The 23,508-nt window shown below is 42.8% G+C and overlaps 1 protein-coding gene across 6 annotated transcripts in view; it reads right to left on the reverse strand.

The window, feature by feature from the left end:
- LTBP1 (latent transforming growth factor beta binding protein 1) overlaps positions 1 to 23,508 on the reverse strand; it is a 365,905-nt gene that overhangs the window by 223,306 nt on the left and 119,091 nt on the right. For all 6 annotated transcript variants that reach the window (XM_045189319.3, XM_024552641.4, XM_045189318.3 and 3 more), the window contains exon 4: positions 14,520 to 14,689. In XM_045189319.3, the coding sequence (XP_045045254.2) occupies positions 14,520 to 14,689 (170 nt within the window). The remainder of the gene's footprint in view (positions 1 to 14,519; positions 14,690 to 23,508) is intronic.

Consider the following 23,508-nt stretch of genomic DNA (forward strand, 5'->3'; position numbering starts at 1 on the left):
CAGAAGTGGAAACCTTGATGTGCCTCTCAGGGAGTCCAATTCCTTCACACAGGCAACAAAAATCCAAAGCAAACAAAAATATTATCATTTGAACGCATTTGATTTTAAGAAGCACTGAGGAAATTGAAGATATGAACATTTTCGCAACTGCCAAAACAACTTTCAGATCTGATCTGGAGAAGCAATTAGTTCCATAGAAGAAAACTGGCACTTTGAAATCTCTGCAGTAATTTACAGCCACAGAATCAAGGATATCCAAGCTTGCAGAACCGATTCTGTCACTTCTTCTTCCCCACAGCACAAATGTCTCTCTGGCTCGGTTTGCTAATGACTCCATCAAATGGCCTCAGCTTCCCTCCCTAAGGGATTACTGCCTAATTCAATAGATCTCATCATTAGAAAAGATTTCAGTCTCAAAACCCCTTTTTTCAAAGGCATCATATTATATCTAGCTGTGCTCCAGTATCGTGTGATAAATAAAATTAAAAAATATTAGCTGGCCAATACGAAATGAATTACTGATACGCAATTACACAGCGTAAGTTTTCCAGCTGTCAGCTCATTCTTTGTAGGTTACTCATTTCCAACTTCCTCTTCTGCTTCTGAGTCTCATCAACATAGTGCCTCTCCTGTTGAACGCTATGATGGTTTTAAAAGTTTATCTACAAATTCTTTGATACTTCTTTCTTCAAGAGGTAAAGTGTAACTGCTCGCCCTTAAGCATGGGCTGGTCTTTAGTGACTTGTCTACAGGGACAGATCACAGCCGCAGTGATGGTTTGCAACTTCAGAGCATCAATCATAAAAAGCACTGCAGCTTCTGTCTCACGCTCTCTCTCTTGAGTCACTCACTCTGAGGACACCCAGCGCCCATGCTGTGAGAAAACTCCAGGAGCCGAAGGAGAGGTCCGTAGGGCAATGCACAGGAAGTCTCCTGCCAATGGCCATGTGAGTGGGCCACCCTGAAAGCAGATCTGCCAGCCTCAGTCAAATCTTCAGATGACAGCAGCCCCTGCTGCTGCCCTGACGGCAACTGAGCCAGGACCAGTCAGCTAAGGTACTTCTGAATTCCTGAACCACAGATGTTTGCTGCTTTAACCCACTGAGGTTTGGGGCAATTTGTTACACAGCAGTAGACAACTAACATAAACACACACAGACACACCCCTCTGCTTCTCCTTTTTGCCTAGATTCTGAGAACACAGAAGCAGAATTTTTGGACCTTTCTAAGTGTACACAGCACTGCCTCCGTGACGAATGGACTCATGAAACATGTACCGAGTGCCCACTAAGCTACAGAGCTCAAAATTCCCACCACAACCACGTAAGTTACACTCACGTCCATTTCACAGACAGGGACACTGCAGAGCCTTTCATCAGGAACTTGACCAAGCTCATTTTGTAAGGAAACGGTAGAGCTGGGATTTCAGTACAAGCCCTTGCTTGTTCTTTCTTCACTTCAGTGCCTCTCCTACACGTTCAATGAGCATTACTAGGAAAACTATATAACACTACGTACTTGGGAAGGCTGAGCAAGGGAGAAGAACACACACAGACTGAGCACATGCTGTGTGCTTGGCTGTTAGTTACCGTATCCGACGTCTCACTTCGCTCTTACAACAGTCCTGTGGAATAAGTGCTAAGATTTTTATTTGACAGAAAAATTCATATTCCGAGGCTTAATGGGACCGGAACAGTAAAACCACTCCCAGGACACACACAGGATAATGCCATCCAGCCCATCTAACTCCAAGACCGTGGCAGGGACCGTATGAAATAATTTGCAAAGACATAATTCATAAGCTGTTAAATACTGTGCAAATACAAGAGGATATTGTTACATGTGGTCAGCTCTTCGTGGAGCAACCGAGAAAAACTCAACTAGCAGTGACATTTCCCTCATGATATATTACATAGAAAAACCCACAAGAGCTTCTAAATACGGGAAAATTTCACCTCAAGATGTTTGCTTTCGTGATCCTACATATTATTCAAGACTCTAGAAAGAAGTAAAATTCTCCTGTGGACATTGGCTTCTACGTGAGCTCCAGATAAGAGCTGCTTGCTTGACATTGTTTGAAAGGTATCAGAATGGATTTCACCCAGCAGTAGAAACCCACTTAATAAAAAGGCTAATTTTGCGATTGAATAATTTCTGTTAACTTAAACAATTCTTGCCAGAAGCTCTGTATCTGGATAATTTTTAAAACATGTTATTGTCATAAGTGTCCTGCATATAATAAAGTTGACAGGTTTTGAAAATATAGTCAAATTTTGACTTTGTATTCACCTAAAATTAACTTACACAGAGCTCACATAGCACTCTTTTCAATAAATAAGATTTGTTGTGACAATTTTTTTTTTAATTTTATTTTTTAATATATTTATTGATTATGCTATTACAGTTGTCCCATTTCCCCCCCACTCCACTCCATCCTGCCCACCCCCCTCCCTCCCACATTCCCCCCCTATAGTTCATGTCCATAGGTCATACTTATAAGTTCTTTGGCTTCTACATTTCCTACACTATTTTTACCCTCCCCCTGTCTATTTTCCACCTATCATCTATGCTACTTATTCTCTGTACCTTTCCCCCCCTCTCCCCCTCCCACTCCCCTATTGGCAACCCTCATGTTCTAGTTGTTTGCCTAGTTTGCTCTCGTTTTTGTTTTATGTGTGGTCGTTAATAACTGTGGGTTTGCTGTCATTTTTACTGTTCCTATTTTTGATCTTCTTTTTCTTAGGTAACTCCCTTTAACATTTCATATAATAAGGGCTTGGTGATGATGAGCTTCTTTAATTTGACCTTATCTGAGAAGCACTTTATCTTCCCTTCCATTCTAAATGATAGCTTTGCTGGATACAGTAATCTTGGATGTAGGTCCTTGCGTTTAATCTTGGGTAATGTAATGATGATGTGCCTTGGTGTGTTCCTCCTTGGGTCCAGCTTCTTTGGGACTCTCTGAGCTTCCTGGACTTCCCGGAAGTCTATTTCCTTTGCCAGATTAGGGAAGTTCTCCTTCATTATTTGTTCAATTAAGTTTTCAATTTTTTGTTCTTCCTCTTCTCCTTCTGGCACCCCTATAATTCGGATGTTGGAATGTTTCAAGGCATCTGGGAGGTTCCTAAGCCTCTCATTTTTCCAAGTTCTTGTTTCTTCATTCTTTTCTGGTTGGATGTTCCTTTCTTCCTTCTGGTCCATACCATTGATTTGAGTCCCAGTTTCCTTCTCATCACTATTGGTTCCCTGTACATTTTCCTTTGTTTCTCTTAGCATAGGCTTCATTTTTTCATCTGTTTTTCGAATAGATTCAACCAAGTCTGTGAGCATATTGATAACCAGTGCTTTGAACTGTGCATCCGATAGGTTGGCTATCTCTTCGTTGCTTAGTTGTATTTTTTCAGGAGCTTTGAAGTGTTCTGTCATTTGGGCCATTTTTTTTTTGTCTGTCTGTCTTGGCGCATCTGTTACTTTAAGGGGCGGAGCCTTAGGTGTTCACCGGGGCGGGGTAACGCTGGTCGCTGCGCTGTGACGCTGTACGTGGGGGCGGGGCCGAGTGGGAGCAATGGCGCCCGCCTCACTCTCCTCCGGCTTTCAATCTTTCACTCCGCTACCCACAATCAAACTGGGCCACTCTGGTGCTGGTTCCCGAGTAAGTGGGCCTGTGCACACTCTAGGCCCCTGTGGGTCTCTCCAACAACCTCTCCTGTGAGGCTGGGAGTCTCTCCTGCTGCCCCAACCCCCACGGGCGTTTTCAATCAGAGGTTTGAGGCTTTATTTCCCCGAGCTGGAGCCCTGGATTGCGCGGTCTGCTTCGCTCCCCACAGTTCGCCCGGTTTATCTCTGTTCGAATGTGGGGTCGCAGGGTGCTACCCCCTGTTCAGCCTGCCCCGTTCTCCGCCACTCTGAGTCCGGCCCTCTCGGTTTATCTGTGCCAATGTGGGGCCGCAGGGTCTGCTAGTGCTCAGACTGCCTGCGCCATTTGTCCCACACTCCGCCAGTCTCAGTCCCGCCACAGCCACGCGAGTCCTCTCCACCCCGGTGCCCGTCTCCGCCCCTCCTACCAGTCTGGATGAATGTTTATTTTCTATTTCCTTGGTGTTGGTCCCCCTTGCTGTTCGATTCTCTGTCAGTTCTGGTTGTGCGAGGAGGCGCAGTGTGTCTACCTACGCCGCCATCTTGGTTCTCCCCTGTTGTGACAATTTTTAACTCATTATATTTTTGATTCCTAACACATTTATAGGAATAACATGCAGGGTATATTTTAAATAGATATGTGCGAATATTATAATGTAACAATGAATTAATGTGCAGCAGTCAGGATAGTGGTTGGCAGACAGTAAGTGCTCGATAAAGAGGGAGAGGAGAATGGAACCACACAGTGTCCCTGATGGAGACAAATGAGCCTCTGTCCAAATTTCCTAATTACCCGATCTTCAGAGACAAGAAGATAATTTACAATACCCTTAGCAAGTTTTTTAAAAATATACATTACATGTTCTTGAGGTATATTAAGGTGTGGTTTGGAAACTGGGATCTCTGACAAGAAACAGTACAAATCATATTCTCCACTGAGTCTTTTAAAAACTCCTTTGAACAGAGGCATCTAATTCTGCTATGTGTCCATGTCTGAGACATGGCAGGGGGTGTCTGATACGTATTTACACACACACCCCCTTGCAGCTGCCTGACGACCCACAGCAACAAGGATGACGGATGAACAGGAGGCATGATGGGATGCCGGGAGTCTTCCTGAAAAGGTTCAGTTCACTTCCTGAACTGAAACCGGACGTTCTCCGCCCCATGTAAGCAAGAACGCCTGAGGCCTGAACATGCTCTGTTCAAAATCCAAACGGGGACTCAAACATGAATAAACAGTAAACGTGAGGCCCTGCTGAGCCCAGGCGAGGCAGAGCAGTTCTCTAAGTGTTTGGGTGATCTCGGGAAATGATGGAATTGACCCACCCACCCCCTCTGTCCATCTGCCAACCCACCCTAAGCTTTCTTAGAAGTGAAGGGTGTGGACTGGGGTAAGAGCTAAAAAAAGGAGTGAAGAAAAGAATGACAGCAACTGGGGTTTCCCTCTCTAAAGAGGCGATCTTTGGGGCTTGGAGCTATCAGGACATGCAGCTGTTAGAGGGAAGGGCACAAACAAAATAAGCTTGGTAGGGTCCTTGCCTACCACACGCTGGGAGGGATGCACGTTATCTCAGGGGATGGGATGGTGGAGTGAAGCTGTGTGCTGCAATATAGGAGGTAAAAGTCTCAGGAAAACCCAGGAACAATCAGCCAAATAAGCCAGACCTCATCAAGACTAGGACATACTTCGGTAACTGGGAAGACATTATGTATCCAAAGTACTTTTAGCAACCCCATTACATGTTGTCCTATCCCTAGCCCTTCACAGAAATGCTGCAGAAATTCAGTCTTGTACCCAACACTAACGTGATACAAAGCTTCTCTCTGGCTGTTTCTGCTCGTACCTCTGTATTCCACCTCTGATGTAGCTGCTTCATGTTCAACTGTAACTTACAAATTCCTTGAGGGAGTCTGATTAATTTCATCAATATCATCCACCTTAGAGGCAGCTGGCCAGCTCAGATAGGTTTTCCTTGAGTCCAGCATCTACCCAATTTTCAGTCTACCCAGAACAGCATTTTTGCCTGTATGTATCCCATCTGATTAAAACAGTATCATCTACTCGACCAAAACTAACAACTGACTTCTCCAGATTGCTTTTAAAAGTAAATTTTCTGCCCCACTGATATGGTAACCTACGAAAAGCTGTAGATGTCAAAGAGTTGGTGAGGCAGCACACCAGATCCATGCCTTTTCCACAGTAGGGGGCAGAATGCAATCAAGCAAGTCCTCTTAAAGCTTGCAACTGGCTCACTGTCATTCCACCCACACTGCAGTAGTCAAAGCAAGTCCAATGGCCAAGGTCAAAGTCAACGGGGTGGAAAAGTCCACTATACCCACAGAGAAGCCATGACAAGAGGGGGAGGGGAAGGGGAAGAAAATTAGACATAAATAAGATGTGACTGTATTCAAGGAAGAGCTCTGGTTTCCGCTGGGTGTGAGTCTGAGGTGGGCAGTGCAATCATGAGCTGCACCTGTAGCCAGGAAGTGGGCTTCATTAAAGCAGCAGCTGCCGGGGCACGTGGTTCTGGATGGCAGTCCCACCCAAGAAGCCCGGAGGCCATCAATCGAGGGAACGGGCCCTGCCACCCTCTGACCTGCTCCACGGGTGCTTTTCTTTCTCTCACCAAAGCTTTCTCAATCTGTTTCGAGGACACAGGGATTTTCAAATAATGATGAGGTGTTTCACAAAAGCAACCACTGCCTCTTACGTTGTTTTTATTTAGTGAAAAAAAAAAGCTAGAATCTTGGAAGAACAAACTTGTGAAGTGCGGTTAGGGCTACAAGTATTTTTTTTAATGTGGAAAAAAAAGAAGTTCCCAAAAGTGACTGTTTAAATAATACACATATTTATATATGATCGAATACACATGCATGCGTGTATATATACAGATACGTACATTATCCATATAAACACGTATATCTCTGGTTTCAGGTTTGCCTGTCAGAGAGCGACTCGAATATAGACATACTGCAATCACCTCTTCGGGAAGAAAGGTCTTCTCCCACTCCAGACGCGTGTGAATAAAGGGAACCAGGGCAGCTGGGTTTTGGTTTATTTACATTTCAATTTCACACGGAGCTAACACTAAGTATGGAAAAATAATGCAGAAGTAACATCACAGACAATTACAACAGAAAGTCTTTTTTAAAGAAATGTTACATAAAAATGTAAGAAAGGTTCTGAGGTCTCCACCTCACAGAGGGCGACACCCTCACCCCAAGGCAGTCATTTTCAAGGCTGAGGGGACCCTTCAGCAGGGACACGGACGCACCAAAGGACAAGGCATTCTCCTTCCTCCCCAGAACACTCAGAGCAGTGTAGTGCGCAGTCTTGTTTATTTTGAATCAAAACTACCATTTCGGCTGGAGTAGGGATTAATTCCCTAGAAACTTATCTTCCCACTCAGAAGTAAAATCAAGTAAAGCCCTCATTTCCTGACCCTCCCCCAAAAGCTAAGGCTGAGTAAGTACCATCTCTTTTCTATTTCAAATGCAAGTTTTCTCCGCCCCCTGCCCCCCACAAATGTTGCTTTGTAGTATCCTCTGGGAAACCTGCAAATTCACATGTTATTTTCCCCTAGAAATAACACGTTTTGATCACAGAGTCTTTTGGAGCCACACAGTGTTTATTTCTCAATATCTTGAACTCAGTCTCAACACCCAGAAATATCCTTGGTTTGGTCGGTTTGTTTATTATGAAATCTCGGGCCCTTGGGAATGTAGGTTACGTAATTCTTCACTCTGGGTTTTCCTCCTTGGTTGTTCGCATATTGCTGGATAAGCTTCTTGGAAGTGTTTATAATCAATCTATGTCCACCGTTCCCCAACTATCTTAAACTGTGTGTGACCAATCAGGAGACAGAGAGGGTGTTCATGTTCACGCACCTTCCAGGACTGGGATAGGAGCAAACAGCTCCTGTGTAAAACATACCACCCATCTTCGCCCCCCACCCCGCCCCCGCTGAGGCACAGTGGCCCTGACCAGACCACACATGGAACTTTCTCCACAGTAGGTAATACCCCGTCCTTCAAAGGAATCCGGATTCCTAAAGACATCACATCAGCAAAGCCCAGTGCTAACCTACTTTTTTCTAAGATTTTCTTTACTTATTTTTAGAGAGAGGGATGGGGGGGAGAAAGAGAGGAAGAGAAACATCTATGTGAGAAACATCGATTTGTGGCATCTTGTAGGCACATGACCGAGGACAAAATCTGAGACCCAGGCATGTGCCCTGATCTGGAATCAAACCCATGACCTTTTGCTTTGCAGGATGATGCCCAACCAACTGAGCCACACAGGTCAGGGCCTTGACTACTCTCTTCATTGTTAGTTTGTACACAGTATGCTGTGGCTTTGCTGTCTAGGTGCGTGAGCCAACAGGTGCTTTGCCAGAAATTATTGAAGAATGGCTAGTTTTCTTCCAGCCATCTTTTATGCTAACATCCACACTGCCAAATAACTGGGCAACTGGATCCAGGTTCCTGATTCAGTTTGCCCTGCACGTAAGAATCTGTCTCCAGCTGTTCCCATCTGTACTTATTAGAGCTCTATTTGCTTTTAGCCAGTTGCCACTCCAAGGTTTCTCCCATTTTGCAAAAGGCCAGTAAGCAGAGGATGAATTTGGTCTTCCACACTCTGCAGTCAACTTCTATTCCATGGTGGGGGGGGCAGGAAATGTCTGAATGTGCACAGACACCTTCCCTGTGGAGGTAACTGGCATTGGGTACCCGGAGCCTTTAGTTACTGTCTGCCCACCTCCTGGAACAGGCAGGCATGAGCGTAGGGCTATCCAGGCCACATACCGCCTTTACCTGCTAACTTTCAGATTTGTGTTGCCAAAGCAAATACCTTGGATGTCTCCTCTAACCCCGTGCAGAACTACTCACTCCTTACGATCAGGGCAACCAGAAAGACAGACAGTTCTGTTGGTAACCTCTTTGTTGCATAATCTGCAACCACAGAACATCTTGACATCAGACACACGATCTTAGTTTCTTGCAAAGGGAGATATACTATTTGTCATGAAACCCTGAAATGCTTTCATGTTTCATGCTTCTTCATGTCAGTGTGAACACAGCCTGAGGCTAATGAGAGCACATTTAACCAGTATCTCTTAAAGGTAAAGAGGGGGTCTAGTGCCTAAAGGGTCCACATCTGGGACCATGGACTGTGGTCAGGCCAGACCTGGATGCAGGGACTTGGACAACAAGCCTCCTGCTCAGACCTGGGACCTGAGTTCTGTCTTCAAAGGGCAGAGCCCATGACTGGCTGCTGGGCGGAAGTTGAGCTGACTGGTGTGATGCAAGGACAGGGAGAGGTCAGCACTAACCACCACATCCAGGGATAAAATGTCCCCTGTGGTCCCAGTGTGGGCAGGACAAGGCCTTCTGCTGTCAGGAGTGGCCCGATGGGGGCAGTGTACACGATTCCTGCACCACTGTGGCTGCTTCCGGAAGCAGAACGATTATGTTGAACGCTTTGAAAGTAACAAGTGGGCTCGTGCTGTCTTCTTCTTGTGATGTAACAGTGCCACGTGTTCACAATGCCAGTACTCCATCTCTTTGTCCCTCTGCACCGCAGAAAGTGAACCGGCAAGTTCTTTTAAGAGTCTGACTTGTATCGGTCTAAAAAACCTGAGGAAGGCAGTATATCAAAGAGGACATCTGCCTTTCCTGAAATTGGACATGTTGACTTTGTTAAATTTAAAGAACTAACACTTTTGGAAGACCACTTTAAAATATAAATAACCTATTTAGAAGCTAAGTCCACTTGATAGGAAAACAACTAGAATTGGCAATGAGAAATCACATGTAGAAAAGTTTAAATTTCTAAATATTTCCAAACATTAAAGCGATAGGACGGAAAAAGAGGCGAAGCAGGTGAGTAACTCAATCAGGGACTCCCCCATCTCTGAGCTCTAGAACTCAGCATCACCTGGAAACCCACCCTCTAGGGGACCATTTTCGTTATGTGGGTATTGCTGCCCATCCTAAAGATCTCCCTCAGAAGGAACTACGCTCTACCTCGATAAGCTCTCTAGTACATATAGCCCTCGTGATACCAGAGACCCTTCCACCGCAGTCTGTAACAAATGTAATTTTCTGGCTTTAACATTATCAATTATGCCATGGTATTTTTACTGCAACAGCAGATATCCTGATGCGGATACTTATACCCTTAAGGTCTTTCTCTATGGGGTTGTGCCAAACTAATCTCTTTATGCGTGAGTTCCTGAGCAAATGGTATTCTAATAATCTCAACTGACTGTTTTGATAAGATTGCCTTCCAAATGTTATCATGTCATTTCAACCTTTCTTATTCTTCTGTGTTAAAAATACTGTTAAACCAAGCACAACAGAATTTGGTTTACGTACTCAATTCTTTCCTAGATGTCACCGGGGAAGATACTGGACAAAGAAGACCCCTCCACCTCACGCCACCTTTAGGACTTCTAAGAGAGCCAATGAACTCCATTCCTTGAACCTTTCCTATCTACCTATTTGGAAACAATGTTGTAAGTATTTTTGTGTTATCTTTAACATTACATGGCTTTTCATAAATGCACAAGGTTATGAAATTATGACGACCATCTAACTGTGGAACACTTTCATCATCCCAAAAGAAACTCCTTACCCATCAATGGTCGCTCCCCACTCCCCACTCCCCAGGCCCTGGCAACCACTAACCAATGGACTTCCTTTCTGTGCGGACATTCCATACAATTTGCCTGTTCTGAACGTTTCATTCAAATGGAATCACCATGTGTGATCTGGATTCCTTTGTGTCTAGATTCTTCGCCTATGCTTTGCTTCCCAGGCTCACACTGTGGCGTGCGCCGCTACCTCATTCCCGTGTGTGGCCGAACAGCCAATTACACGATAGATACACCACATTCCGTTTATCCACTATCAGCTGGTGGACATTTTGGTTGTTCTCGCCTTTTGATCATTACAAATAACATTGCTATAAACGTTTGCCCACAAGTTTTTGTGTACACATATATTTCCACTTCTATTGGGCATATATCTAGGAGCGGAATTCCTGGCTCATATATATAGTAGTTCTATGTGTAACTTTTTGAGGAACTCAGGTGACATCTTAATGGATTCAGTCCAGCTGTCTGGCCATTACTGGTTCATCCAGTGAATGTGTTACTTCCATCGAAATCAAAAGGCTTTCTATAAATTTTCCCAACTGCTCTGGGGTCTGTCACTCTCTCATTAAAGGAAATTAGACTCCTCTGCCACCAAGTAAGTCTTATCATCGGTTTCCTCAAGGTTCTGGCTGCCTTCACACTAAGTGGAGATGTACTGGAGCATTTTCTCAGTGAGGAGGGTGGGCTGCTGGGACCATGAAGGACAGCTGGTTAGGGTTCCATGGTCATGTTCCAGACACCACTCGGGGCCAAAACCTAGATATTTTTAGTAGACTGAGAGACTGCGAGTCTCTAGGTCAGCAGTTGGCAAACTGCAGCCCGTGAGCCAAATCCAGCTAGCTGCCTGATTTTTTAAAGCCTGCCAGCTAAGAATTATTTTTACATTTTTAAATGGTTACATGTTAACTAGTTATATAAGTACCTATATATAGCATCTTCAATTTGAGTCTTGGCTCGTGAAGCATGAAATAGTTACTATCAGGTCCTTTAAGGAAAAGTTTATGGACCTCTGCTCCAGGTGATACTCCTGCCAATTGAAGTCCGTTAAGACCAATGAATAAAGCAGAGCCCTGTTATTGTCACTAGAGATGTCCAGTAATCAGAGCCCGCCCAACCCAGAAGGTCAAGTTACCCAGGAAGTGACTCAGAAGGCCAGTGAATACATAGAGTCGAAACAGGAAAAGCAGTGGACACACGTGGGACAGGGATGGTGAGTTATGTCACCGAAACTCGGGGAAACTCCACTAACATGTATGCCTCATAACAGAGAACGTCTCACTGGCAACTTGTGTGTTTTAGCTTCAGTGTTCGCATTAACACTTAAACACATCTTGCTTCACTGAACCCATCACCCCCATCCTCATCCTCTTCCTGCTTGTACTGACCAATTCTCCTTTGGCCTACCAGGTGTCAACAGCAAATCCTCATTCACTGGGGCTTGGAGTGTTGCTGCCTCCTCCTATTATAAGCTAATTAAGTTACACGATGCTTACAGCTCAAGGAATACATCATTATGATTGCCCGCAAAGTAATACTACACCTACCAACTGGTGATTCCTGTAGGCCAAGTTGTTTTTTCTGTATCCCACTTAAAGAGGGAAACGCTTATTTCCTGGCCAAAAGAAATGCTTTCTCTAGTCCCCATAGCTTCTCAGCGCAATGACGGTGCACGGTGATCACACGCGGGCGCTCAGTTCCATCCCAAGATCATCACAATGCTCCTGGTTTTCTAAAGAGTCAGAATCATCTACTCCTATTGTTGGAGTTTCAAGTCCTTCAGCAAAAGGAGTTTTGTCGGTTTGCATCTGCTCTGTTCTACAAGACAAAGTTTCTGCTCTTCCTGAGACTTCCTTTCCTTTCTGTTACAAGTCAGGTTTCCACGGGGGCTCCTTTTCGGCCGATGCAAAGTTGGAAGTGGGGACGCTCACTACTTTTCGATCTTTATTATTACTCCTACCTTCTTTCTACTTTTAATCTTTCTATTGTTGTTCTTACTCTATTTTGCTATTTTAGTATCTTAATAGCCCTGCCAAACTACCTCTTTTTAAAACTTTCCCATTAGCCCTCCAGCTTTCAGTAGAGGTCTGGTCTCAGCAAAAAATAGCCCCATTTCCTTTCCTGGCCCTCCTATATGCCTGTTTGTTAGTTCCTGGGCCTCTTTTTTTTTTTGAATGACCGCCAACTTTTTTTTCAGGGCGGTGGGGAGGGTTGGTGAGCAGAGAAGTCCACCACTGTGTTCATGTGTTTGTCTGAATTACTTTACCAGCTCCCAACGATGGAGAAACTACATTGACACAGGATGGGTGGGAAATTTATGGACAATACAGATAAGGAACTTATCTACACATTCTTCTAAAATATAATTTCATCTTTCAGGAGACAGTGCAACGAAAGTTGGAGAGTTTAAAATATATACATACACAGTGGGAATTTTCCTTCCAGTAACAAATCATCGGTAAGAAACCAAAACCACAGTCTAGCCTCTAGTCTGAATGCCAGTGATTCTCAAGCCGCCTTTGCCCCACACCTTCGTGTAGTTATGAATTCTCTTCTCTATCAGCAGGGTCACACGCTTTCAAAAACTCTCTTCCCATCACATTCTAATCTGGGAACACTTCTAAAAAATATATGATCTATATAAAAGCCCAAGGAATTAAGAAGTACCTCTTTTTTTAAATCTTTTTAAGTTATATTTTATTGATTATGCTATTCCAGTTGTCCCAATCTTTGCCCCTTTGTCCCCTCCACTCAGCACCCCCCACTCTCTCAGGCAATTCCCACACCATTGTTCCTGTCCATTGGTCATTCCCTACACAGTAGTTTACACCCCCGTGGCTGTTCTGTAACTACCTATCCATAGTTCTTAATCCCCTCACCTCTTCAACCATGTTAAGATTAGAAAAAGTAGGGATGGGGAGAAAAGGCAGACAACTGTAATTGAATAACAATAAAAATAAAAATAAAAATAAATTAGAAAAAGTACTACATGCACCGAAAAGGGATATTCACACAGAATAGACTACGAAGCACTTAAAGGGCCTTTAAAACAGGATGGACACACCCACCGTTTTGCGCAGGACCTGAAGCTGTCTCGCCTGAAGGGCAAGGAGACCAGCTGTGATTTCTCCACCCCTCCCCCGCTGAAATCTGCAGGGCCTGCTTTCGTCATCATCCTAATAAACCTCATCAACCTACCACTCTGGGGGTCCCGGCCTCAGGTCCCTGAGCAGAGTTTTCTCACAAGATGCAAAGTGGGGTGTATAAGCCTTACATTTGATGTTCTTTTTATCAAGTGACCAATTCTACGGGAAGAATCCATCATTCTAGAAGAACGGCCAGTTCTGGCAAGTGGGTGTGGGCCCAGGGAGTCAAATGCACACAGAGAGATCTCAGAGGTGCCAAACGGTAGTGACAGTTCTATCTCAGCTACTCAAATGCATGACTCTTGGTGGTGAAAGACGGTCGTTTTCAAGCTCACAACTGGCATTCCCTTTCATAACTTCTGGTGCCGGCAGTCGACGTGAGACCGAGCAGGAAGCTGCTGCAATGAGTGTGCGTGTCTAGCTCCTGCCTTTGAATGGTCTGCCGCCTCACTCCAAAACGCTTTCTCCAGATGCTGCCAGGAGACACTCTGTAATACCTAAACCACAAATCATCACATTCCCCACCCTCGGAGCCAGGGCTTGTCCTTGAGCTTCCCACATAGTGCGATATTAACCAAGCTGGCCACTGATACAATAGCTCTTTACAAACCCAGAGGAAAATCTGCCACGCCATCTGCTTGATACACTCCAAAGTGGACCTCTGAACATACAAACACCCACTGGAGGTGTGCTTGGAGAAATAACACAGGGCGTTTCAGACATGTCGCCAGGAAGGAATCCTGGCTAGCTCACTAAATATTGTATCAATGTAAACATGTCAGGCATATTACTGTATCTAAACTTAGAAGGAGTATGTCTCAGGAATGGAACCATCTTGCAGAAACAGAATTACAGGCAGGCCACTTCGTATTCTTTTCCAACATCCAAGAAAACTGCCTTTCCTCGGAATAAGGAAACAGTGCTCGTGCCTGGCTGTTTTAAGAACTGATGTGGATTTTTTTTTTAATCATTCTTAAAGTTTATCTACTGTGACACATTCAAGTCATCTAAACCACAAAATGTGTTTGCAGACTAGGATATCAAGACTTAGAAAGATGACTGGCGGAACGATACTCACACTGAAAAGGTGCAGCGACTTGATCCTGCCCGAATCTTAAAGGGAACGAACCTTCCGTGGACTGCTCCCCCGAGAGCACCTTCTGGGCTGCAAAGTACTTGGGCTTGAGCACGTACTCCTGGGTCTGGCCGTGATGAATCATCACGTTCTGCGAGGAAAGGGGTGTCACTCTGGGGAGAAACAAAGTGAGGATAAAGGAATAAGTAACAGATATTTAAAAGTCAGCTAAGAAGGAAAGAATAAGTTAAATTTAGAAGGGAACAAATTCCATGCCAGGCTCAATTTTTTCCTTCCCATACTGTAGCTGGACACTTAGAACACACAGAGCATTAACAGCTTACCCTTGGAAGCCTCCAACATACTAGGGACTCGCCCGTCTAGTCAAGAAGATTAAGGATAAACGGGCCACCACCGGTGGATTCTAACAGAGGATACAGAGCACAGCTACCATAAGCCTTTGTGCAAAACACATGGCATTTATAAAATAAAAAGGCACGTACATGAACAGGTACATATATTAAAAGGTGTATTTTATATAAACTGATAAATAAGTAGGCAGCTTTGAAAATGAGTAGAGAAGAAAGGGGAAGTAAAACACAGCAAAGGGATTAGGTAAGAAGTTCCAAGAGTGATGAGTTAAGCAACACTGAACACTGTGAGCCTGTACAACGTAGAGTGGGACCTTCCCAATGCCAGAAGGGAAGATGGGCAGCCTGCTTGAGCCTCGCTTTCCTCTTCTGTGCCACAGAATCTCTGCCACAACACAAAACTGAAACACAATTTCAATGACCTTTTACAGTATAAATTACGATGGTGACGGGAAAAACAGGCACTCGTTGGATCGTTTATCCTGTATCTCACAATGATTAAAACTGTACTATTCAGGTTAAATGTTTTCTAATCACCAGTTTCTAAGAACAAGAAGAATAATAAGAATGACTAATCATAATCTCATTACTTCTTTAATAACATGAGTCAAGGTCTCTAGGGACTCCTGAACACAATTACTGTGTTTTCACCCTGCTGGCCCGACCCTTGATTTTTCTATGACAGTTCTCTTCTGCTGCATGTAATGTATACTTTAAAATAATAAGCTTCACCCAGACTTAATCACTCCCGGAGAGACAGAGCTGAAATCATTAGCTAAGTAAGACTAATAAATAATGAAGAATATAAAGAAGATACACCAACTAATTCCAGAAAAAGGCTGAATTGCTGCTAAAATTATATGGACAGAGTGTTTTAGCAGCAAACTGAGCTTTTGGAAGGAAACCTGCTCTCCAGTGTAATCTTAAATTTTATTGACTGTGACACATTAAAATCCTCTAAACTGAACAAAATTTTTCCAAACTACGATACATTAACTTAAGCAAATGGTTCGCAGAGCTATACTCACAGTGATAAGATGCCACAAAACCCCAAAGAGTGCCCCAAATGAAAGACTCTGCATGAGAGGAAGAAATGACACCATAGCAGGTGAGAATGAAAATGTGAATTGTCGACCCCCCCAGAGACACCACGCAGCGTCTCATCAAAAGCAGCAGCAGAGGCCTGAGCACACTCAGTCCATTCCAGGTATTTCAGCTGGGGCTGGGGGCTGAGCTCTTCAGGGAGACCAGGTGTCCAGGAGAAACAGAGGAGAAGAAGCAGCTGGGATGAAGGGTGCTTCCCTCTTACCCAGTCAATGATCTAGGACTATCGCTTTACATACACTTTTTGAGGAGAGAATTTCTTTATTCCTCAACACTTTCTAGAGGGACTTTAAATCTAAAATCGCATCGTTGGCACTCTGTTCAGCTCACAAACACACTTTGGGAGCATTTTCATAAATAAGAAATTTTAAATGCTACTTAAACACCTATAGTCATTCAAATGGCTTTCAGAATGTCTCCCTTATGATCTGCAGTATTAAGAGACAGTACTACGCCTTTCCTTTGGCTATGTAGTATGAAATGATTTTCAAGTGTCTTTCTTTAATCTTGGAGAATGTTATCTGATTAGTAATATATGTACATCTATATTACAATAAACTAGGTCACAGAATTTTAAATGTTTCAAAGCATATGTTTAAAGTTAAATCCCTAGTATAAGAAAGGAATTTTCTGTTTTCTTTCCTTCCTTTTTTTAACTGATGGGTTTTACTTATTTTTTTTAACTTGTATTGAATTTATTGGGGTGACATTGGTTAATAAAATTATATAGGTTTTGGGTGTACAATTCTAAATACATCATCTGTATATTGTATTTTGTGTTTAGCAGCCCAAGTCAGGTCTTCTTCCATCAGCATTTATGCCTCCTTTACCCACTCCTCCCTCCCCTCAACCCCCTCTCCCTCTGGATAATTACCATACTGTTGTCTGTGTCCAAGTTTTTTTCTTTGCTTAATCCCTTTACTTTTTTCTCCAAGCCCTGTGTAAACCCCTCCCTTTCAAGAGCTTGTAAGTCTGTTCTCTATCTATGAGTCTGTTTCTATTTTGTTAGTTAGTGTGTCTTATTTACTAGATTCCACATATAAGTGAAATCATACGGTACTTGTCTTTCTCTGACTCACTAATTTCACTCAGCATAGTGCTCTCCAGGTCCACCCATGCTGTCCCAAAAGGTAAGATTTTCCTCTTTTTTACAGCTGAGTAGCATTCCATTCTGTAAGTGCACCACAGCTTTTTTACCCACTGATCTACTCATGGGCACTTGGGCTGCTTCCAAATCTTGGCTACGGTAAATACCACTGCAATGAACATAGGGCTGCATATATTCTTTTGAATTACTGTTTTTGGTCTCTTCAGATATACTCCCAGAAGTGGACTTGCTGGGTTATAAAGCAGTTCCATCTTTACTTTTCTGAGTTAATTCCATACTGTTTCCCCCCATGGTTGCACTGATCTGCATTCCCATCAACAGTGCAGTAGCATTCTCCTTTCTCACCAGCAGTTCCGTTTGTTGATTTATTGATGATAACCATTCTGACAGGCGTGAGATAGTATCTCATTGTGGTTTTAATTTGCATCTCTCTGATTAATGATGTTGAGTCTCTTTTCATATGTCTATTGGCTATCTCTATATCCTCTTTGGAGAAGTATCTATTCAGGTCCTTTGCCCATTTTTTTTCCTTTGCTCATCTTTAATTGGATTATTCTACATTTTTGGTGTTGAGTTGTGAAGTTCTTCACAAATTTTGGATATTAACCTTTTATCATGTGTATCATTGGTGAATACGTTCTCCCGTTCAGTGGGTTGTCTTTTCATTCTGTTGATGGTTTCCTTTGCTGTGCTAAAACTTTTCAGTTTGATATAGTTCCACTTGTTGTTGTTTCCCTTGCCCGAGGAGATGTAACAGAAAAAACAGTGCTACGGGAAATGTGCGAGATTTTGCTGCCTATGTTTTCTTCTAGGAGTTTTATGGTTTTGAGTCTAACATTTAAGTCTTTAATCCATTTTCAGTTTATTCTTGGGTATGTTTTAAAAAGATGGTCTAGTTTCTTTCTTTTTTTTTTTTTTTTGCATGTATCTGTCCAAAGTTCCCAACACCATTTATTGAATAAGCTATCTTTACCCCACTGTATGTTCTTGCCTGTTCTGTCAAGTATTAATTGACCATAAAAGCATGACTTTATTTCTGGGCTCTCCATTCAGTTCCATTGATCCATATATCTATTTTTATGCCAGTAACATGCTGTTTTGATTACTATGGCCTTAAAGTGTAGTTTAATGTCAGGAACCATGATTCCTCCAACTTTCTTCTTCTTTCTCAAGACTACTGTGGCTCTTTGCAGTATTTTGTGGTTCTATATAAATTTTTTGAAAATTTGTTTTACTTCTGTGAAATATGCCATTGATGTCTTAATGGGAATTGTGTTGAATCTGTAGATTGCTTTGGGTAGTATGTACATTTTAATGATGTTAATTCTTCCTATCCATGAACACGATATATGCGTCCACTTATTAGTATCTTCTTCCACTTCTTTCTTCAGTGTCTTACAATTTTCCAAGTACAGGTCTTTTACTTCCTTGGTTAAATTTGTTTCTAGGTAATATTTCTGATGCAATTGTAAATGGGATTGTTTTCTTAGTTTCCCTTTTAGATAGTTCATTATTGCTGTATAAAAATGCAACCAATTTCTGAATATTTATTTTGTATCCTATTTTACTTAATTTAGTTATCAGTTCTAGTAGTTTTTTGCTGGACTTTTCAGAGTTCTCTACATACAGTATCATGTCATCTGCAAATAATGACATTTTTACTTCTTTCTTTCCAACTTGGATGCCTTTTATTTCTTCTTTTTGTCTGACTGCTATGGTTAGGACTTCCAGTACTATGCTGAATAAGAGTAGCAAAAGTGGACATCCTTGGCTTGTTCCTGATTGCAAGGGAAACACTGTGCAATAGTTTTTGCCCGTTGAGTATGATGTTGGCTGTGGATTTGTCATATACGGCCTTTATTATATTGAGGTATATTCCCTCTAGTCCCACTTCACTGAGAGTTTTTATCATAAATGGGTGCTGGATTTTATCAAATGTTTTTCCTGCATCTCTTGATGTGATCATGTGGTTTTTATCCTTTACTTTGGTTATGTGGTGTTTTACAATTATTGATTTGTAGATGTTGTGACAACCTTGTATCCCCCTAATAAATCCCACTTGATCATCATGTACAATCTTCAATGTATTGCTGGATCCAGTTTTCTAATATTCTGTTGAGGATTTTAGCATTCATGTTCATCACAGATACTGGCTTATACCTTTCTTTCTTTGTAGTCTCTTTATCTGGTTTTGGAATTAGGATAATGTTGGCCTCATAAAATAGGCTTGGGAGTCTTCCCTCCTCTTGAATTTTTTGGAATAGCTTGAGAAGGAAAGGCATTGGTTCTTCCTTGAACATTTGGTAAAACTTACCCATGAAGGCATCCAGTCCAGGACTTTTGTTTGTTTGGAAGCTTTTTGATTACTGCTTCAATTTTATCAGTTGTAATCTGTCTGTTCAAATCCTCTGATCCTGATTCAGTTTTTGAAGATGTATATTTATAGGAATTTATCCATTTCATCCAGATTGCCCAATTTGTCGACATGTAGTTGTTCATAATATTTTCTTACAATCCTTTGTGTTTGGTGTCAGTTGTTACTTCTCCTCTTTCATTTCTGGTTTTATTTATTTGAGTCCTTTCTCTTTTTCTCTTGATGAGTCTGGTTAAAGGTCAATCCTGTTTATCTTTTCAAAGAACCAGCCTTGGTTTCACTGATCTTTTGTATTGTTTTTTCAGACTCTATTTCATTTATTTCTGCTCTCATCTTTATTATTTTCTTTCTTCTACTCACTTTGAGCTTTGATCATTTTTTCTTTTTTCAAATTCCATTAAATGTGTAGATATTTTATTTGGGCTTTTTCTTGTTTCTTGAGATAGGTCTGTAATGCTATGAATTTCCCTCTGAGGACTGCTTTCCCTGTGCCCCACAGATATTGGGTTGTTATGTTCTCATTTTCATTTGTCTCAAGGTATCTTTTGACTTCTTCCTTGATCTCATTGTTAATCCATTTGCTGTTTAGAAGCATGTTATTTAGTCTCCATGTCTTTGTGTTTTTCAGGTTTTTTTCTTGTGATTCATTTCTAGTTTCATAGCATTATGGTCCAAGAAGGTGACTGATATGATTTCAATCTTCTTAAATTTACTGAGACTTATTTTGTGTCCTAACAGGACATCCTAGAAAGTGTTCCATGCGCACTCAAAAAGAATGTATATTCTGCTGCTTTGGGATGAAATGCTCTGAAGATATCAATTAAATCCATCTGATCAAGTGTGTCAGTTAAGCCCACTGTCTCCTTGTTGATTTTCTGTCTGGAAGATCTATCCATTGATGTCAATAGGGTGTTAAAATCCTGTACTTTAACTGTATTACTGTAAATCTCTCCCTTTGTGTCAAGGTTCATTTTAGTTATTTAGGTGCTTCTATGTTGGGTGCATAAATATTTACAAGGGTTATGTCCTCTTGTTGGATTATCCCTTTATCATTATGTAGTGTCCTTATCTCTTACTATAGCCTTTGTTTTAAAGTCTATTTTGTCAGATATAAGTATTGCTACCCCAGGTTTTTTCCTTTCCATTTGCATGAAGTATCTTTTTCCATTCCTTTACTTTCAGTTTGTGTGTATCATTCATTCTGAGGTGGGTCTCCTGTACACAGTATATATGTGGGTCTTGTTTTCTTATCCATTCAGTCCCCCTTATGTAGTCAGCTACCCTATGTCTTTTGATTGGAACATTTAAGCCATTTACATTTAAAGTGATTATCGATAGGTATGTATTTATTGCCATTTTATTCTTTTAACTCTGTTCCTCTGGTCTCCTCCTTCTTCTTCTCCTTTTCTCCTTCTCCTCCTCCTCCTCCTTCATGAAGGCCCTTTAACATCTTTTGTAACACTAGTTTGGTGGTGAGGAACTCCTTTAGCTTTTTCTTGTCTGGAAAGCTCTTTATTTTTCCTTCAATATTAAATGACAGCCTTGTTGGGTATAGTCTTGATTGTAGGTCCATGCTTTTCATCACTTTGAATATTTCATGCCGATCCCTTCTGGCCTGAAATGTTTCTCTTGAGAAATCAGCTGACAGTCTTATAGGAGTTCCCTAGTAGGTAACTAACTGTCTTTCTCTTGCTACTTTTAAGATTCTCTCTTTGTCTTTAACCTTTGCCCTTTTACTTACGATGTGTGTTGGTATGGGCCTCTCTGGGTTTATCTTGTTTGGGGGTCTCTGCAGTTCCTGGACTTGTGTGTTTTTTTCATTCACCAGGTTAAAAAAGTTTCCAGTCATTATTTCTTCAAATAGATTCTCAATTTCTTGCTGTCTGTTTTCTCCTTCTGCTACCCCCATGAGGCAGATGTTGTTCCACTTCCTATTGTCCTAAAGGACTCTTAAACTATCCTCATTTTTTAAAATTCTTTTTTCTTTTTGCTGCTCTGATTGGATGATTTCTGCTGCCTTGTCTTCCAAATTGCTGATCTGATCCTCTGTTTCATTCAACCTACTATTTATTCCTTCTAGTGTATTATTCATTTCAGATATTGTATTCTTCATTTCAGATATTGTATTCTTCATTTCTGAATGGTTCTTTTATGGTTTTTTTGTCCCTTTTTATGCTTGCTATCTCTTTGTTGAGTTCTCACTTACCTCCTTGATCATCCTTATAAACCACTTTTTAACTCTGTATGTGGTAAATTGCTTGCCCCCATTCCATTTAGATATTTTTTCTGGAGATTTCTCCTGTTCTTTAATTTCAGGCATGTTAATCTGTCTCCTCCCCACCACCATCAACACCATTTTGGCTGCCTCTTTGTGGGTTTTTTTTTTTTTTCTTCTATGTATTAGGTAGATCTGCTATGACTATGAGCTGCTATGCAGGTGCTGACCACATGAAGCAGAATTCGCCTCAGCAGGGTCAGGCACCTGTTGAGCTCTCCCTTTGGATATTCCACTTGTGAAACTAATTGAATTCTGCCCTGATGCTGTCTGAAGCTGGCCAATGGATGTGCTGGTTCTGGAGCCTCTTGGAAGGGACTCTGATTCAAACCAATGTCACACATTGCCTGTGACTGGCTCTGGGCAACCTGTTTGGAGCTACAAAGTGATCCACAGTTTGTGGCTACCTCTGCTGGGCCTGGGTGTGCACAGGAATGACCAAGGTGTGCACCAAGGCCAGCTTTACCAGCACCGGGCCCAGGGGCAGGTCATCAAAAATCCCAAGATCCTCCTCTGCCTGCCTCTCCTGCCAGCTACCTGTCAGGCTCAGTCACTGAAAGAGTCTCTGGTAATACTTGAGTTGCATGAGGTAGGTTCTGAGTGAGTCACCAGGTAGGGGCAAGTGGTGTTCACCAGATTGATACAGATTCAAACTCGGTGCCAGTGCTGGGTCTGAGGCTACTCAACAAATGTCCCAGGATATATTAAGTCTGGCTGCCACCCACTGGGTGCTTGCATGCCTTTGTGGTGGGGCAGGGTCTCACAGAGTCATCAGGTGAGGCTAGCAGTTTATCAGGTCCAAACAGACCAAGATTTGGTCATACGTAGGGAGGGGCTCTACATTGCTTGGACATGCAAGGGGAATATGTTCCCTGTCCTAGAAGTGCACAACTCAGTCTGTCCCAGATCCTGCCAAGAGCCAGAACTCAGCAGAGCAGGGCAGGGCCACCAGGTGCTGGGAGGATGGGGCTGGTGGATCTCCTGGAATGGGGAGGTGTCAGTCAGACTTGAGGGAAAGTGGGAGGCATGGCCTCTGCCCAGGAGCCACACAAAATTCAGTATGCCCTAGATCCTACCCAGACTTCAGCAGGGCAGAGCCATCAGGAGTTGGGAGAGTGATGCTGCTAGGAGCCTGGAGAGTGGGCCCAGTGGATCTCCCATGAGGTAGAGGTGCCAGTAAGATTCTCAGGAGAGTTGAGGGGAATGGCCTCTGCCCCAAAGCCACATAAACTTAGTCACTAACATCCCGAGTCTGCCCAGACCTGTACACCACAATTAAGGCAGCTGACTGCACAGCAGGGCAGGAGCTATGCAGGGTGGGGCAACAGGGAGTCCAAAGGGCAGAGCGATTGCCTTCCCCCAGGCTGGTACCATATGGAGGGGAGTGCTCCACCCAAGGAAGATGGTGTCTGTGGTATAGTATCATGGGGGCTATCTCCTCAGCTCTCTCCCCAGAGCCACAAACCCCAGTCTCTCTTCATACGACTTAGTCCACTCCGCCTTTCCTCTGCTGGGGCCCAGTGTAAGTGGCTGCAAACAAGATTTTATGTGTTGGCCCGTTAAGAGGGCCCCTGTGTGTCTCTAGCAGACTCTCTTCTCTCCCTGGTGGACAGAATACCCACTGATTTTCACAGCCAGTTGTTACGTGGGTGCCTATTCCTGGCTCTCGTCCTCTTGGACTAGGGAGCCCAGCTTGTAGTTGAGACCCCATACTTTGCAGGGGAAACCCCCTACAGCTGAGATATCCCTCCAGAAGCAAG

Source organism: Desmodus rotundus, chromosome 5 (assembly GCF_022682495.2).
Source record: "Desmodus rotundus isolate HL8 chromosome 5, HLdesRot8A.1, whole genome shotgun sequence".
Lineage (NCBI taxonomy): Eukaryota > Metazoa > Chordata > Mammalia > Chiroptera > Phyllostomidae > Desmodus > Desmodus rotundus.